At 39.8% G+C, this 16991-nt stretch overlaps 2 protein-coding genes across 5 annotated transcripts in view; both read left to right on the top strand.

The window, feature by feature from the left end:
* Positions 1-3029, top strand: part of LEMD3 (LEM domain containing 3) — a 278836-nt gene extending 275807 nt beyond the window's left edge. The window contains exon 14 of the transcript XR_010025820.1: positions 3018-3029. The gene's annotated coding sequence lies outside the window, so the exon portion shown is untranslated. The remainder of the gene's footprint in view (positions 1-3017) is intronic.
* Positions 1-16991, top strand: part of HMGA2 (high mobility group AT-hook 2) — a 154379-nt gene that overhangs the window by 4134 nt on the left and 133254 nt on the right. For all 4 annotated transcript variants that reach the window (XM_063133927.1, XM_063133930.1, XM_063133928.1 and 1 more), the window contains exon 3: positions 14867-14917. In XM_063133927.1, the coding sequence (XP_062989997.1) occupies positions 14867-14917 (51 nt within the window). The remainder of the gene's footprint in view (positions 1-14866; positions 14918-16991) is intronic.

Genomic DNA, 16991 nt, shown 5'->3' with positions numbered 1-16991 from the left:
AGATTTTTTACAAGAATACTGCTGACATTAAGAAACAGTTGTATGTAAAATAAACACAGGAGTCATGTTTCTGTAGACAAGTCACACAGCAGTTAACACTAGCTCTCTTAATTTACAAATGTTATGTCAAAAACAAAATCTTACCAAATCTGGAAGTCAGTTGCGGTGTTGAAGTATGTTCTACTAACTCTGTTAATTGTTATAAGTTATGTGGTGGAATGCCTATTAGAAGATGGTTGTGGGCTCTTCTGGGTATATCTATTAATTTTTTTAGTATGGTTGATTTGTGCCTGTGGGTGATAGTCCTGTTATGTTTGATAGTTTTCAGTGTTATAAATTACCATAGCAACTTATGATAAATATTATTTTATTTTGTGTCTGTTTTATTTTAACTCTTTTGAATATCAGAACAGGAAACCTTTCCCTGCTCTCTTTACATTTTCCCCCTCCCCTTTTTTCCTCCCCCCCCCAGCAACCAAAGTTTAAAAAAAGATGTCTTCAGTCAACAGAAAGTGATACATCTATTTCCCCCTGCCCTCCACAAAAAAAGGATATTGCAGAGTTGGAAAAGATGCAGGAAAGGGAAACAAAATGATCAAGGGTCTGTTACAACTCCCCTAAAGGAAAGGTTAGAATGCTTGGGTGTGTTTAGCTTAGAAGTAAGTGGGGGGGATGGGCCATGAGAGGTATATAAAATTATGCAAGGTATGGGGAAATTGGATAGGAGAAGTCTCTCCCCCCTCTCTTAATATTAAAATCCGGGGTTATTTGATGAAGCTGTGTGGTGGTGAGAGAATCAGGACAGATAAAAGGAAGTATTTCTTCATTCAGCACATAGTTAAACCTGGAATTCACCACCAGATGTAGTGATAGTCACCAATTTGGCAGCTTTAAATGGAAATCAGACAAATTCATGGAGGATAAGGCTATTAATAGCTAGTAGTCATGATGGCTTGTAATCATGATGGTTATATAGAGCTCCGGCTATTGGGCTGTATAGAAATGTAATAAATAAATACATAAATATAGTACCTCTAGTATCAGAGGCAGTATGCCTCTCAATACCAGTTTTTGAGGACACAAGTGGGAGAGTGTTATTGCATTCATGTCCTGATGGTGGACTTCCATAGGCATTTGGGTGGCCACAGTGTGGCAGAATGTTGGACTAGACAGGCTCTGGTCATTGTAACATTCTTTTATTTATCTCTTCCTCATGGCCAAGCTTAGTGTCATCATTTTGAACATGTATGTGTTCAATTTAAAATAACTTGTAGGAGTAGTCTTTGTAGTATATAGTAAACATTAAACGAATGTAAACAAACAAGCAAGCTTTCAGTATTATCCTAACCATATTCAGTGGGGCTCACTTGCAAGGTAAGTATTCCTTGCAGATATATTAATTAACCTATATCTCTATGATTGATTTTGGAATATGAAGTCAATATAGACAGAATATGGAGCTGAACCAATTTAACTTTTAATTGTTTTGAGTTCAGTGACATATGTTTATGAAGACATATGTTACATACAGATGTTCATAATAAATTTGATCAAGGATCAAGTACTTAATATTAAAATCATTGATGCTTTTAAAGTTATTGATCAGATTTGACATTAGTTTCTTGAGTCAAAAGCATGACCAAGTTATTTCTATCCTGCATAAAAGTTACTGGGAACTCATTTTGTGTACAGCCCAAATGAATTGGAGTTGTGCAAAACTGCCGTAGAGAAAGGCAACTGTGCTGTTGTGCAACTCCCATTCATTGAAGTAGGTAATGGGCAACACATTCCAGATGGATCCTGTCCATGAATGTTTAGTAGATTTCCTTAGTAAAATCCTAGTAGATCTTTCATAATTGTTGAACTCACAACTAATACCCTCAGTTGGGAAGTTTTTCTTTATGTAGTTTCAGTGTTTGTCTTACAAGTTATTTTGTCTTGCCCGTTTTACTTTATTTTATTTAACATGCTTAAATAAAAAGTCAAAAGAACTAGGATTGCTTCATTTTCAAATAAATGTTCTGATTCTAGAGTTCTGAATGCACTAGGATGCATGCATGATTGTGTTGCATGCAAAAGCTTCCCCATTCATTCCAATGAAGGGAACAGGTCTGCCTAAACAGACAAATGTTCACATATATTTACCTCCTGCAGTGGATGAATGGGAAAGTTCCATATATGAACACAGCAATGCACTGTAACTTCTCTACCTGTAAGATGTAAGGAATCCCTGGATTTGTGTTTAAGGTCAAGGTGCACCTTCATGTGACTGCATGAAATGACATAACTTACACATGCCTTATAACAGTTTGAACTGTTGCTCTTTTTTAAGCTTTAGTTTGGGGTGGGGGGATTTCAACTCTTGAAAATAATTTGTACCTTTACAAGGCATACATATTAAATAATTAAAAATAATGTACACATGCTTTATTTCCAACTTTCAAAGTAGTGCTTGTTAAGTGCTAAGGCTACTTTAGCCATAAAGGTGGTTCTGTATGCAATGAAAAGTTACAGGAATTTCTGGTGAATAATGGGTGGCCTCTTTCTCAAAGTGAGCCAATTGAAATGTATTGTGCTTACACCATGCAAGATAAACGTGGACCGCTCGAATTCACAAAGGCGACCTAAGAAGGCACTCATGATTAATTGATAAGGTGTCCTCTTACAATCTCTTACACATCATAATTAAAAAATGTACAACTGTCAAGGAATGTTAAAATATGCACACAAGGAGGTGAACCTGACTTTGATATATTTCAGAGGCAAAGACCATTAAATCTGCTGGGATTGTCCTGGGAAGTTGATGATTGTGTGTACTTAAATTTCTTGATGCTTTTGATATTTTTTCTTAACTTGCAAGGCTTATGTTTGGACTTAGAAAACTAGCCTGGGGGCATTAAAAAACAAATTGAGCTTGTTAGGAAATTAACAGTGTGAAACTTGACAATTCATACAAAATGCTGCAGGACCATCTGAGCAGCTTGTTTCATGTCGGCTGCACAAATTCCAAGGAGTAGGCCTGTAAAAACAGTCATATAAAACCCACAACTAAATCAATTCATAATCTGAAGGGATTTTAAAAACAACAATAATGTTTTGGGTCTTTTTTACATGAAGAAATCAGTTAGATATAACAAGCAAAAGACAAGCAAAAAGATATGTTTGTACTTATATATTTAGAGACGTTCCTATTCAAAATTTTATACCTCTGAACAAATTCTGATGTCATTATTTGAAAATATGTTCTTAAAATATTTGGAAATGAGAAACTTGCTTCATACAAAGAAACACTGTTGGCAACTTTGCAGCAAGGGCGGAACTCTCTTGTTCTGCTTTTAAAGATTTTCAAATTTTGGGTTTGTGCTTGGTAAAAAATCATAGGTAATTGTTTAGAATGAAGAGATACACTTGGGCTATGATTTGAAACATGGTTGCTTGGAAGTGAGTTCTATTAAAGTCTATTAGACTTTTCCTAAGTAACAAAACCCAATGCTGCTTTGAGAATAGAATTTCTGGTGAGGTATATATCTAAAGGCTCTGCTATTTCTATGTTATACACATAATTCATTAGGAAAAAAGAGCTGGTGGCTCTTTACAATAAACAATTTAGACCCAGGGCATGTCTACACCAGGCAATATCCTGGGGATTGTCCTGGGATCGACCCTGTGCATCCACCTGACGCACAGGGGATCCCGGGAGCAGGGAGGGCCAATCCCTCCATTTCCCTGGGATATTGCTATACCTTTTTTTCTTGGTTTTCCCTGCGGTTTCGAGATCGTCCCGAGCCTGGAAAGTGTGGGAAGCTGTCCCGGTTTCATCCAGGCTCCTTGCGAGTAAATGTGAGGAGCCGGGAACCAGGCACAGGGCACGGAGCTCTTTAAGCGCTCCATGCCCATTGAGGGTGGGGAGGGGAGTGGGGTCAGGGTTTGTTTCTCTCTTTTAAACTTACTTTTGCACTGGAGCGCAGGTGTGCTCCAGGTCCTGTCTTTTTTTTTTAAAAAAAAATGGTGGGTGCGACATCCTCCTTCCTCTTTGGACATCGAGCGCTGTGTGTGAATGCAGGGGGAGGATCTCGCGATCACCGGGAGGTGTAGGCATGACCTCTGTGTGAATATCTTGGAAATACTGTTGTCTTTTCCATTCTTCAAACAGTATCATCCACAATTGCCATAAACAGACTCTGAGGAAGAAGCCTGATTTGCAAGTGTAGACCTCATCTGTATGTAGATCACCATTTATTTATACTTGGGGTGGGGAAAAGAAGCAAATCCTCACCATTGTGGTCAAATATGCAAACACTGTGTGGCAGATTTTGCAGGGTTTTTATCAGTCCCAGACCCTGTTATACTTTTGTTTAAAACGGTGATTTTTTTTTTTTTTTTTGCAGTAGTGGAGCACATATCAGAGCTGGCTTTGTTAACATGTTAGTTACTCCAGGAATGGTCAGTTATTTGCAACTTGTTGTAGACCGCTGCCAGATTTGATCTTGATGATCTAACATATATTTTCTATAAAACAGATAACATTTGGGTTCTTGCTGGATGGTAGTTCCATCCAATACTTAAGCTTTAGTTTGTCCTTGTAATCGACTTTGTGCCAACTGCAGTGATCATATTAGCAAGTGGACCATGTGGGGCTGAGTAGATGTCTGCAAAGTTTGGTGGACGGTAAGGCAAGTCATGTAACTGCTTTGACATGCACATAGTTCATGCTGCTGCAAAGCCACTGAACATTGACTAAGGTATGGTGCAGTAAATGTGTGGCAAACTGGGTGTATGTTAAAGCAGCCATTTGTCTGCTTCAGCATGTGCTGATCTATATGATCTGCATTCTCTGTATGCCAGTTTGATTGTGGTGATAGGACTTTTGATAGTGTAGTGTTACCCATGCCTTTCCTATTGAGGTTGGGATATTGGCAGTTGAGTAAGATGGATATATGACTATTATGGAGTGCAATCTAGCATGTTCTGCATAGTATTATTCTGAAACTCAAGACCTTATTCCTTGAAACCAATTTGCACAAAACATTTTCATGCAATGATCAAATTGATTGTAGAAAGTTTTCATGGATCAGAAATCATGGGTCCACATACACATTGCATACACTCTGTCCAAATGTAAGCAGACTCAGCAATCTATACCATTCAACTAAGGTTTAAGTTTACTGTGACCATGCAACTTTTAGTGCTCCTCCTGAGTACCTTTAAATGATGGCAGCAGTTTTCCTTATAAGGTTTACCTCAGAAGTTATTCAGGCTCGACCTTTCTCTAAAATCTAGGCCAATTATGAATCACTTGAAAAGATGTCAGTCAAAGCTTGTTATTTGTTTCCCAAAGAAAAACATCTTTAAATGGTGTATTTAATACGTAAGCATCCTTTCCTTTTTTGCTTCTTGCTGTTTAGAGGACAATATGTTACATGTTGAGTAAAGTCATGCCTCATCGTGTTCAGTCACATACTGTGATGTAACAATCAGAAACAACTCATGTTATTCTTGATCAGGGTGTCAATAGAATTAGGCAACAGATTGAATTGGTTAAGCAAGTATAAACCACCACAGGTCTTGGTTATGACTTGTAACTCAGTTTATAGAGAGGTTGGGTTTTGAAGGGGGCACAAATCCTAGGATCTGGAGAATGATTCATGGAGTGGTATTATCAGTGTAGAAGTTTGAGATTGGCTTCAAATATTACTGAAGAAGTGCTGCTAGCCTAATGCTTGTACACTTGCACATGGAACCAGTGGTATTTTTTATAACGTACAAAGTAATATGGCTGTATATGGTTGATGGATTCCCCCACCCCCCCAGTAAAGATTTTTTGACTATTTAAGCTTTTGCTGAGAGGTCTCCATCTCTATCTTTTCACCAGCTATGATAAGCTAGTTCAGCCTGAAGTTGGATTCTAAGGCCCTTTCTACACCTAAGGATTATTTATTTAATTATTTATTTATTGCATTTATATACCGCCCCATAGCTGAAGCTCTCTGGGCGGTTTACAAAAGTTAAAACAGTAAACATTAAAACAAATATACAAAGTTTAAAAACATAAAAAGCATAAAAACAACAGTATCCTTAAAGAACAGCTATTCTGGGGTCCGTTAAAAACAAACAAACTCAACATATGTTGTTAAATGCTGTTAAATGCCTGGGAGAAGAGAAAGGTTAATGGAGGGATCGTCCCTGCCTGTTCCCGGGATCCCTTGTGTGTCATTTGCATGCACAGGGATGATCCTGGGACGATCCTGGGGGGAAAGGCAGGTGTAGAAGCGGCCTGAATAAGAGGTGGCAGAATTTTCTCCTTAGGGTTTAAAGTTCTGTAGTTTATGGCTGAGCAATATTGTGGGATGGGAATCTGGTATGCCAGCAGTAAGTGTGAGCTTCTGGTTCCAAGAGGTGCTGACCTCTGAGCATTCTGTGGGTGTGTAGATAAAGTATGTTTAGCAGGGGCTTTTCCTTTAGAAATGTTGAGTAGGACAAGGTTTTGAAAGCTGGGAAAGATCTGGCCCCCTTAGCCTTCCTAGTGGATTCACTTATGCCACCATATTACTGATGTAAGGTTTCCCCTCCTGTAAGAAAAAAATAAAACACAGGAAGCCTTAGACCTCTTGCAGTTCCCAGCTGCCTTAAATGACCCCTCTTTGCTTTCTTTCAGGGAATTGCCTGTTCCTTCTGAAACTGTCTCTCAGCCTAGAAGCAAGAGAGACACAACATAAGTCTATAAAATAAAATTTGATTCTCTTCTTTTTCTCTATGAAAGAAAGCTGCAATGGTTTTTATATTTATATCATTCTTGTGTAAAATTAAATTACATGGAAGAGCCTTGGCTGTACCACAGTTAAGTAATTGGCCTTTTCCAATGACTTTAATCTTTAAGAAGAAGAGATGTTTTTCCCCTCAACCAAAATTATATATATATTGAAAAAATAATTCCAGATGGGAAACGAACTTTATTTCATAGATGTCTTGTTTTTACTGTCATTTATACATATGTATGTCTTCCCCCGTATTTCTGAAAAATGTTTGCTTAGAAATAAGTCTCAATTTAATTTATGTACAAGTAAATATGCATTAAGACTGCAATCCTATCTACAGTAACTTGGGAGTAAGACCCATTGAACTCAGTGGGACTTACTTCCAAGTAAACATCAATAGAATTGGGTCACTTGCCATTCAGAGTAGGGATACTATTACTGTGATGTGAAACCTTTCTGTTTATTTATCGCCTCTTTCCATATCAAAGTACTGAGAACTGGAACGTACTATTGTTTTTGGTATCCCTCTGAGAAACAGCTGATATGAAAAGTACACTATATGGTGAAGAAAGTTTTTCACTGAGACCTTTATTATTTGGCAGGAAACCTGCTAAGACTGTTTTAGCATAAAACAAAACCTATGGAGATCTATTTTCCTCCTTTTGTTTTTTAAAATCATGATACTATTTTGGGATGAGCAATAATATAATCTATTAAATTATTAGCAGGCGGCAAACCCCCAAAGTTTCCATTTGAACCAGAATGGAATCCTTTTCAGTGGTGCCCCCCCATTATGAAACAATCTCCCCAACGAGGCTCGCCTGGCACCAACATTGGTTATCTTTTCAGCGCCAGGTCAAGACTTTTCTCCCTGGCATTTAACAGCATATGTTGAGTTTTTAAATGACCCAGAATAGTTTTTTTTATATGGATATTGTATGTAATCTATTTTTATGCTTTTTATGCTTTTTAATTCTGTATATTGGTTTTTAATCTTTGTAAACTGCCCAGAGAGCTTCGGCTATGGGGCGGAATATAAATTTAAATAATAATAATAATTTTGTGCATATTGGGGTCAATTGAGGGGGAGGGGGATATTATCCTTCTCAAGAAGTGTTCTTATAGATTATGTCTATCTTTCTCTTTTTAGAATTCCATTGTATGATCTGTTAGATATTAGGTAATAGAAGTGAGGACTTTTGCAGTAGGGACATGGATAGAGCAGAACGAGGACACTGATTCTTCCCTTTGCTGTCCTTCCCCCTCCCCCACCATTTCGTACCTTCTGTGTTTTGCTCCCTGCTTGCTTCCTCTCTGTCTCACACTGAAGTCCTAAAGTAGTATTTTGAAAAGCAGCCCTCTGTTCAGAGTTGTTGTGAAGCAACACAATAAATCATACTGCAATGCAGTTGTTAAGAGCATGTTTTTTGAGGTAAAAGCATAGCTTAGTCATGAACTCACTCCATGCCCTTGGTCAAATGACTAACCCTAAACACCTCCCTCATCAATAGTATTGTATAGTGCTGTGTTGAAAATTTCTCTCGCATATTTTTAGATGATACCCATCCAGTTTGATATAAAAGAAATTGCTTTTGAAAAGAAATTTGGAGAAGAAATTTCTAAGAAATTGTCATGGGTTTGATTCAGAGTTCTTGTGAGGTGGCCGAGGAATGTGAACAAGTGTCCTGCTTTTCACTGTATAGTCATCTCTCTTGCAGCCTGTAGCTTCCTTGGCTTTCTTAACTTCCCACCTAGGGGAAGACATCATGAGGTAAATCCTCCCTTTTTCACATCAGTAAGTGAGGGGAACCTGTGATACTGTGTGGAAAACGAGAGATGAGTCTCCATTGAAAAATGCAGACGGTACTCATAGCCACCTCACAAAGATTAGGTGAGGTCAAAAACACCACCAAAATAAATGATAAAATGCTCTGAGAATGAGGCAGAAAAATGGAACTCTTTTTCATGGGGAAAGAAGACTTTCAGGAAATTGAAGGTAGGACTTTGGCACAGTGCTAGTTCCAGTTCTTCCCTGGACTGAATCCAACACTACCCCCGCCTCACTACAGGGCTTTCAGGGAAGGAGCAGTGCATTCACCCCTCAGAAATTTAATATTTGGAAGACCCTAGGGAAGGTGTTGAACCATGAAGAATCACAACTGGAACTGAGACAAAATTTCTCAGAAGAACTTTTTCTCAGAGAAGTCCTGAGATTTTTCTTTTAAAAGGCTACTTAGCAGAATTCTCCAATTTTTTCCATTATTTTTTATGGTGGCTTCATTTCCATGCCTGACCCCATGTCCTGGAATAATGTTAGATATGGAGTATTATGGAGGATGCAAAATGGGGGCCGGACTGTAAACTCAATTGATGCTGTTGCCACTTGCAGTGGCAGTGCAAAAAACAATAACAACAAAAAAAAACTTACAAAAAGAAAAGAAGAAGCTGAGTTACAACCCTCACTACTAGTGAGCAATAGCTGTGAGAAATTTTTAGAAAATTTCTCCTCCTCCTGGAAAAGAATGGTGAAATTGTCCCCTCAGTTTCTCTTTCCATAAATAGAATGGAGAATTTTGACAAGCATGTTGTGCACATTTCTAGTATTATAGGAATTATACTGGCCTACCTTACAGGGCTCTTATAAGGATTACTGTATTGATGTAGGTAAAATTCTTTGAACAGACAGGAAAAATGCTATATCCATATTAGCATGAATGTCTTAAGATACATGAAAATGTAGTATATATGTTTGTTTCAGGTGAATAATCTCTAAAATTACATTTTTGTGCATCTTAACATATAGGTTGGCTTTTGGGCAAGCACCTGCACTGTTGTTGTTTTAGAATCAGATACACTTGGCACATCTACTCACTGCTATGAGATGAGGTCATGGCGCCCTACTTTCCCATTCATGAGCACCAGCAGAAGGACAGAGTGGGCTACAGTGTTTACATAAGCCAAAATAATTGGCTCCCATTTATAACTTTAGCTTTTGTTATGGTACCTGTCATAATGGAAGTGCAGTCTAGTACAAGTTGATTCCACAAAGCATTCTTTATCTCTCAAAGGCAGTGAGAAATGGGCTTTAGGCCTTAGCTAGATGGGGCTTTAACCTGGGGCAAACCCTGGGACCGTCCCTGTGCTTCCACATGATGCACAGGGGATCCAGGGATCAGGGAGGGATCATCCCTCCCTTGCCCAGGGATACAGCCCTACACTTAGGGCCCGTTTTTTCCGCAGAATGTATGGCCTGTTGCCGCGGGTTGACCCAGCTCTGCCTATTCCTCGTGTGGAGCCGGGAGCCGCACACAGGGAGCAGCACTCCTCAGGAGCGCTGCACCCATTGGGGCTAGGGTGGGAGGAGTGGGGAAATTTATTTTTTTTAAAAAAAAAACTTATCTTTCGGTGCTTGTGCGCTCCTGTTGCTTTTTTAAAAAATTTGGCAGGCACGATGCCTCTCCTTCCGGGGGTTGTTGGGCCTCACGTGTAAATTGAGGAGGGATCTCATGATAATCACAAAGCGGGATCTTCCCTCCTGGAATAAAAAGTACATCAAGCTAAGGCCTTAGAAGCAAAGTCTCAGTCTGGGCTTTCTTGAGCATCTGTGCTTAACTGTCCTTCCTTTTGTAATCTTTAGCTTCTTTTTTTAGAATGCAAAGCCAGGTTTTGCAATTAATTGGGGATTAAGCCACAATTTCTCCTTAGCTGAGAAAGGTAGGTAGTTTGATTGCTTTGCTGTGGTAAAGTTCTAACTCTTCCAGGAACTTACCAGTAAGGCTACAAAAAACTGTAATATAGAAGGCTCCAAAAGGGTTGGCCTGTCTGTGTAAGGAACCTAGTCTTCGGTGACAGTGTTTTTACAGGACATGGATGAACCTGTGAGTGATCTGAGAGGAGCTCCCCCAAACCTTTCGAAATGGTGCAGAGGATGCCAGAGTGCAGCTCTTGGATTGGCCAATGCAATGGCTGACAGAGTTGGCTTTGCGAGACAGAGGGCTCATCTACACCAAGCAGGATATTCCACTACGAAAGTGGTATGAAAGCGGTATATAAAAGGCAGGAGTCACACTACTGCTTTATATTGGTATTGAAGTGCATTGTAGGATCTACACTACTGCTTTATAGTGGTACTGAAGTGCACTGATAACTGTTGGGGCCCATGGCACATCTACACCAAGCAGGATATAACACTGTGAAAGTGGTATGAAAGCTGTATATGGCATGTGTCATGGGCCCCAACAGTTGTCAGTGGATTTCAATACCGCTATGAAGCAGTAATGTGGCTCCTGCCTTTTATATACTGCTTTCATAGTGGAATATCCTGCTTCATGTAGATAAGCCCAGAGACACCTAAGCTTTGAGATGGATGAATTAGTCTACTTCTGGTCCATGTCATTTTTGCATGTGTTCACCAATAAGTACATTCTGTCCCATTTCTGCAGGGATATGGGTATTTTAAAAAAAATCAGTGCAAAGGTACACAGAAAATATGCATTTTAAGTATATTTTCTCTCAAAATAAGTATTTTAAAACATATCTTGATACTTTTTTGAGCCAAACTATGTCAAAACATTTGGAAAGTGTGAAAGCCAGTGGCTAACTAACTGTAGAGTACTCTGGAAAGTACCCAGCAGGTCAAATCATATTGGCATTTGCAAATATTGAATTCCTAAAAAATTTCCTACTGAAGCTACCCTCCTTCTCCCAAATTGCTCATGTATCAAGCAAATAATCAGGACTGTAAGGGTATTCCAGAATTGTCTTGAAATTGGGGAGGAATGTCAGCTTCAGTTTTTAGTGTGAATGCAGGTTCAGTCATGATAACTATACTTGAGTACCTTGGATGCATCTGAGAGTTTCTTGTACGAGTTTTTCATTACTATGTTGAAAGAAGTGGTGAAGGGTGTATAGATTTCTGCTAGGAATTGAGAGGTATAATCAGAGTGTTTGCAAGATCAATCTTCTGTACAACCCATTTTCTCCAGATAACTAGAGATCATTTGCCTGAGAAAATGGGTGAGTCTAGAGGATTAGATACAAATTTAATGAAAGCTACCATGTGGCTATATTGAATTTTATACTAGAGGAAAAATTACAAGAGTTGCATTGTTTCACTAGAGGTTGCACAGCTGCTATCAGAGCTAGCACAACTAGCACAAGCAACGCCTAATCCAATGAAGTTGCAATGAGTTGTGCAACAGCTTGGCAGAATTAAAGTATTGAATTGGATTTGTCACTTGCACAAGTATAAAAATAGGGTTTCTGCAAGCGGTAGAAGCTTTGTGCTACTAGAATGACACCACTGGATACAACTCATGGTGTGTTGGCTGCTGTATTTGAGGCAATCCATTGGAATGCTGGATATAACTCAAGCACAGATATGTTTCGTTATGTAGGCAGCCCGAGCTGTTTTAATGTGTTATCCCAAGAAAGTTTCATCTTACACTATGCACTGGTATAAATGATTAAAGAGGAAGTTGTCTTTTTAACAAGTTAGAAGTGATAATTTTGCCCTTCAAAAGTGTGAATTTTATATTTTCACACATTTCTTCTTTGTGATGTGATGAAGATATTTGGCTACATTTATAGCTTCAAGGGGTAGTAGAATCTCACGGCAGTATTTTCCCAGCTTTTAGTGGAATTCCCTTTACATGGCATAGCCATGTACAAAGATTTGCCAATAAGTAACTGATACGTTAAGATGATAGATTCCCAAAGGAAAAACGAAAACACATGCGCACACTATTAATTACAGAGTATAGGCACTACTGGGATTATATGGGATTTCTTAAAGCCTAAAATTGTGAGATGTATGATAAAACTGTGTTAATCACAGCTGTAAAGGGAGTAAAAGGAAATTTCTAAATCTCCCAGTTATGGAGAAAATCTTGAAAATAAAACTGCAGAATGCCTCAAAAAGACTCAGAAGCCAAAAGAGAAACAACATTAAACCCAGTGTGTTGTTTGGCCTGTGAAGGTTTTTTTTTTTTTTATCCTCTCAATTTTGATTTCGAATTTTGGACATTCTGGTTTATTACAGTTATTAATCCTTTTCTTCATAGATGCAATTTTATAGACATGTAGTCCCTGCCACCCCCATTGCGGCAACCACTGCCTCCCTGTTGCCCTCCACAATTAAAGTGGGGAAAATGGCATCCACAGCAGCTATGAAACACCCAAATGGTCAAATTTAGCTTGTTTGCAAGTTAGGTTTGGCCTTTGGGCACTTGGAGTGCCAAAAGAGTTACATTCAGCTTGCAAACAAGCTAAACGTAACCATTGAAGCACTAGGGAGCGGTTTCCCGCCATCATTCGGCAGCAAACTGGTGATTTTGCCTCCCCCCCCCCCAGGCGGCCAAAGACCTTAGCCTGCCCCAGGAGGTGGGGAAGGGTGGTGAAAATGGACCCTGGACCTCCAGAGGTTGCCCCCCCCAACTGTTATAAAGAGTTACAATCTAACCTTGCCTAATCTTTTTGGTTGCTCATATTTAAGCAGGTAAACAGTATCTTGAGTAATAATGTTGAAAAGCGTGAACTTGGCATCTTACATTGAAATCTTTACTCATCAAGCCACTATTTCTCAGCCTACCTTCATTATTATCTCTTTATGAGGATAATAGTACTGTACTAGCTTTCCTTGCAGGACTGTTGTTAAGCCTTATTAATTTAATATAGGGCAAATGCTATTTAAATATTAAGGACTGCAATTCTAAGCACACTTAATTGGGAGTGACAACCATTGAAGTCAGCTGCTGATTATTATTATTATTATTATTATTATTATTATTATTATTATTATTAAAGTGATTTTCATCCAGTTATTAGAATGATTTACGGGCATAACTGCAATTATGAAGGGACAGGGCAAATAAAGGATTTGTTTACTCACAGGATTAAATCCTTTTATCCAAAAATTAGCCCAAAATAACTGTTTTTACATTCCCATGCCTTTGCTAGACCTACTGTTAAGTCCGCGATGGAGGAGGGGAGATCTCGCGATGCGATTATCGCGAGATCTCGCCCTCGTTTACACGTAAGGCACGGCAACCTCAAGAAGAGAGGTGTCGCGCCCTCCTTTTAAAATTATTTTTAAAGGAGCCAGCAGTGCACGAGTGCTTGAGCGACTCCAGGTAGGAGTTGTTTTTTTTAAAAAATGATTTTCCCACTCCCCCCACCCTAGCCCTGATGGGTGCAGCGCTCCTGAGGAGCGGTGCGCCCTGTGCACGGCTCCCGGCTCTGTGCGAGTAATTGCGCGGAGCCGGGAAAAGCCGCAGAAACGGGCCACACGCTCGCAGCCTCGGGCTCAGCCCGAGACTGCGGGAAAAATCGGGCCCAAAGTGTAGGGCTGTATCCCGGGGCTAGGGAGGGATGATCCCTCCCTGAACCCGGGATCTGGATACACAGGGGCAATCCCAGGTATCAGCCCTGGATAACTGCTGGTCTAGCTAAGGCCTCAGTCTCTGACATGAATTAGAGTCAGTGCTAAACAGAATAGTGTCTTGAAAAGTTGAGAAGGATGGGATAACTTTAATTAATAAGCACAGAATGATTTGAATGTACAACCCAAATTCATTGAGCAGTCAGCATCTGAGTTGGGGGTAGATTCTATGTTTCCAGTGTTTTTCTATGTTTCCAGTGTTTTTCCCCAGCACCAACCCTTTTGTGTTAACTGCCATTACTAACATTTTGAGTTTGTTTTGGCCCACAAAACAAAGACAAGTTCTTTAAAAAGATATATCCAAAGGATAGTCTTTGTCAAGTAGGTTGATTTGCTTTCCATACATTCTTATCGGTAGTCTAGACACATGAAGAACACAGTGAATAGTCTATCATTTTTTAAAAAGCCGTTTCCTTCCTTAAACAAAGAGGTTCTCAGTCTGTTTTATGAAAGGATGGGAGCAGCATTTCTTCATAAGAGAGAGAGAGAGAGAAAGAAAGAGAGATAACAAAGTGATTTTTCTTGGTGTCTCCCATCTAATCAATAGATAAATAAAATGAACACAGTTTCAGGAAGTATGCACTAGTTACCAAAAACACCAGAATTGTCCAGTAAAGGAATATAATGTAATTACAGATCTTTGGAACTATAGCATTTATTTGTGTTTTTACAGAAAGCAGAAGCCACTGGAGAAAAACGACCAAGAGGCCGACCCAGGAAATGGGTAAGTACTGCATTTAAAACTATTTCTTTCGCCTATTTCTACCCCTCAAACCATAGCAAATTAACTTTAAAGAAGCAAGTTATTTCATTTTCATTTGTTTTAATGATTCACTGTTCTTGATTTAATTTGTCTTTTAGTGAATCCAGGCCTGTATCAGTGGTTGTCACAGTTGGGGCAGGTGTGGGAGAAATGGCACACTGAGAATATTGCTGTCAACATTGTTTGAAAGGGAGAGGAGACATTTAGATTGTTTATCCAAGTGATTCCCACCACACACACAAAACCATGCGCCAGGCTGTGTGCATATGCTTACTTTTTCTTCATAAGGTTTACCCTTGTGCTGGTCAAGGATAAAGATTTGTGCTTGTCAAGCAGCTGATACTATTTCTCATTCTTGCTGCTGTCACTTGTCCTCTCTGGTTGCTGCCACTGTTCTTCCTTTTTCTTGGAACACTCTGGACAGGACTTCATTAACTCTGATCCCTGTCTATAGCAGTTCTGATGGGCAGAAAAGGAATGAGCCCCATGCCAGCTCTGCAGTGAAGAAGAGGAACAGTAGCAACACCATGGAACTGGGGCAACAGTTTCTGGTGTGTGTGTGTGTGGTGGGCCCAATACAGCCTCTTGCCTGCAGTCCACAAAACTTGCAGCAGCCCTGAGTAAAACCATTAAGAGTTAAGGCATATGAGGAGTTATCACAACTTCCTACCTTTAGACTTTGGCAGTTTGTTCAAAGACTCTTTACTACTGTTTGTTGAGAGGGAATACTTGTGTGAGTCTTATCTGCATGAATGAACCTCGACTCTTCCCTTAAACAGCCACAAAAAAGAGGTGAAAAACATAAGGGTTACACTGAGATAGTTCATTGGGTAATTCAGTTACAAAGGTTAAAGGGGGACGGTTATCAGGCATCGGAAAGTGATTATGAAAGAGGATTAAATTCAAACGTTTTGTATGCAAAGATAAGGTTGATAAACAAAACTCCTTTGTCTGTTTCATAGTCTCTAGGAAACACTCCACCCCAAAGTTGGGAAACTTTTACCAAACACTTAAAGGATTTTGTATTATTTATCCAATCTGAGCCACCTCACAGAACTTGGGTAAGGGTGGATCCAACTGAAGTGAATTTGCACCTGCAGGCCACTTTGCCAGTCCAAGCCAGTGTTTGAGATTAGGCCTGCACCTCCCATGACTGCCACTCTGACCAAAGAAGGAATCACCATGCACCTCTTAAAGTTGGAGTAGTGTGGTGTATGCACAGAACAAACAGAAGGAACACGTACAGGTTCACATTCCCACTGAGAGCCAGTGTGGTGTAGTGGCTGAAGTGTTGGACTGGGAATTAGGAGATCCAGGTTATAGTCCCCACTTGGCCATGGAAACCTACTGGGTGCTTTGGGCCAGTCACAAATTGTCAGCCCAACCTACCTCACAGGGTTGTTGTTGTGAGGATAAAAATGGGGAAGAGGAGGATTATGTACACCGCCTTGGGTTCCTTGGAGGAAAAAAGGTGGGATATAAATGCAATAATAAATAAAGAATAAATAAATATAAGACTTCATCATACACTTCATTTCTTCTTCCCTGATCTGTTAGATTGCTGAGGCTGCAGCTCTATTGCTGCCTGTCTCCAGAGCATGTTTGGGATCTAGGATATTGGCAGAACCGACAATGGCCAGTGGGCATGTAGGTTCCTCTGGCTTCTGCATGCACTATGTTGACAGGCTGGATTTACTTTAAATACCTCTTTGGAGGAGGAAGTTTGGTTTGAAAGTGAAAGAGAAAAGAGTGTGACTCCCCTCCCCATTGCAACCTCTAAGGCCTTAGCTAGACCTAAGGTTTATCCCGGGTTTATCTTGGGGTCGTCCCTGCCTGCTCCCGGGACCCCCTGTGTGTCATGTACATGAACAGGGATGACACTGGGGCGATCCTGGGATAAACCTTAGGTCTAGCTAAGGCCTAAGTTCCAATAAAAGGAAAGAGAAGTGAGGGTGGAACTGAATCCTGAGCCAGCCCGAAACCAGCTCCCTCCTTTTTTTGCATGTGCAAAAACAATTTAAGGATGTTTATGTTA

This window comes from Elgaria multicarinata, chromosome 9, assembly GCF_023053635.1.
Source record: "Elgaria multicarinata webbii isolate HBS135686 ecotype San Diego chromosome 9, rElgMul1.1.pri, whole genome shotgun sequence".
Classification (NCBI taxonomy): domain Eukaryota; kingdom Metazoa; phylum Chordata; class Lepidosauria; order Squamata; family Anguidae; genus Elgaria; species Elgaria multicarinata.
The sequence above is the reverse complement of the archived record's forward strand: the minus strand, read 5'-3'. Positions and strand labels throughout refer to the sequence as shown.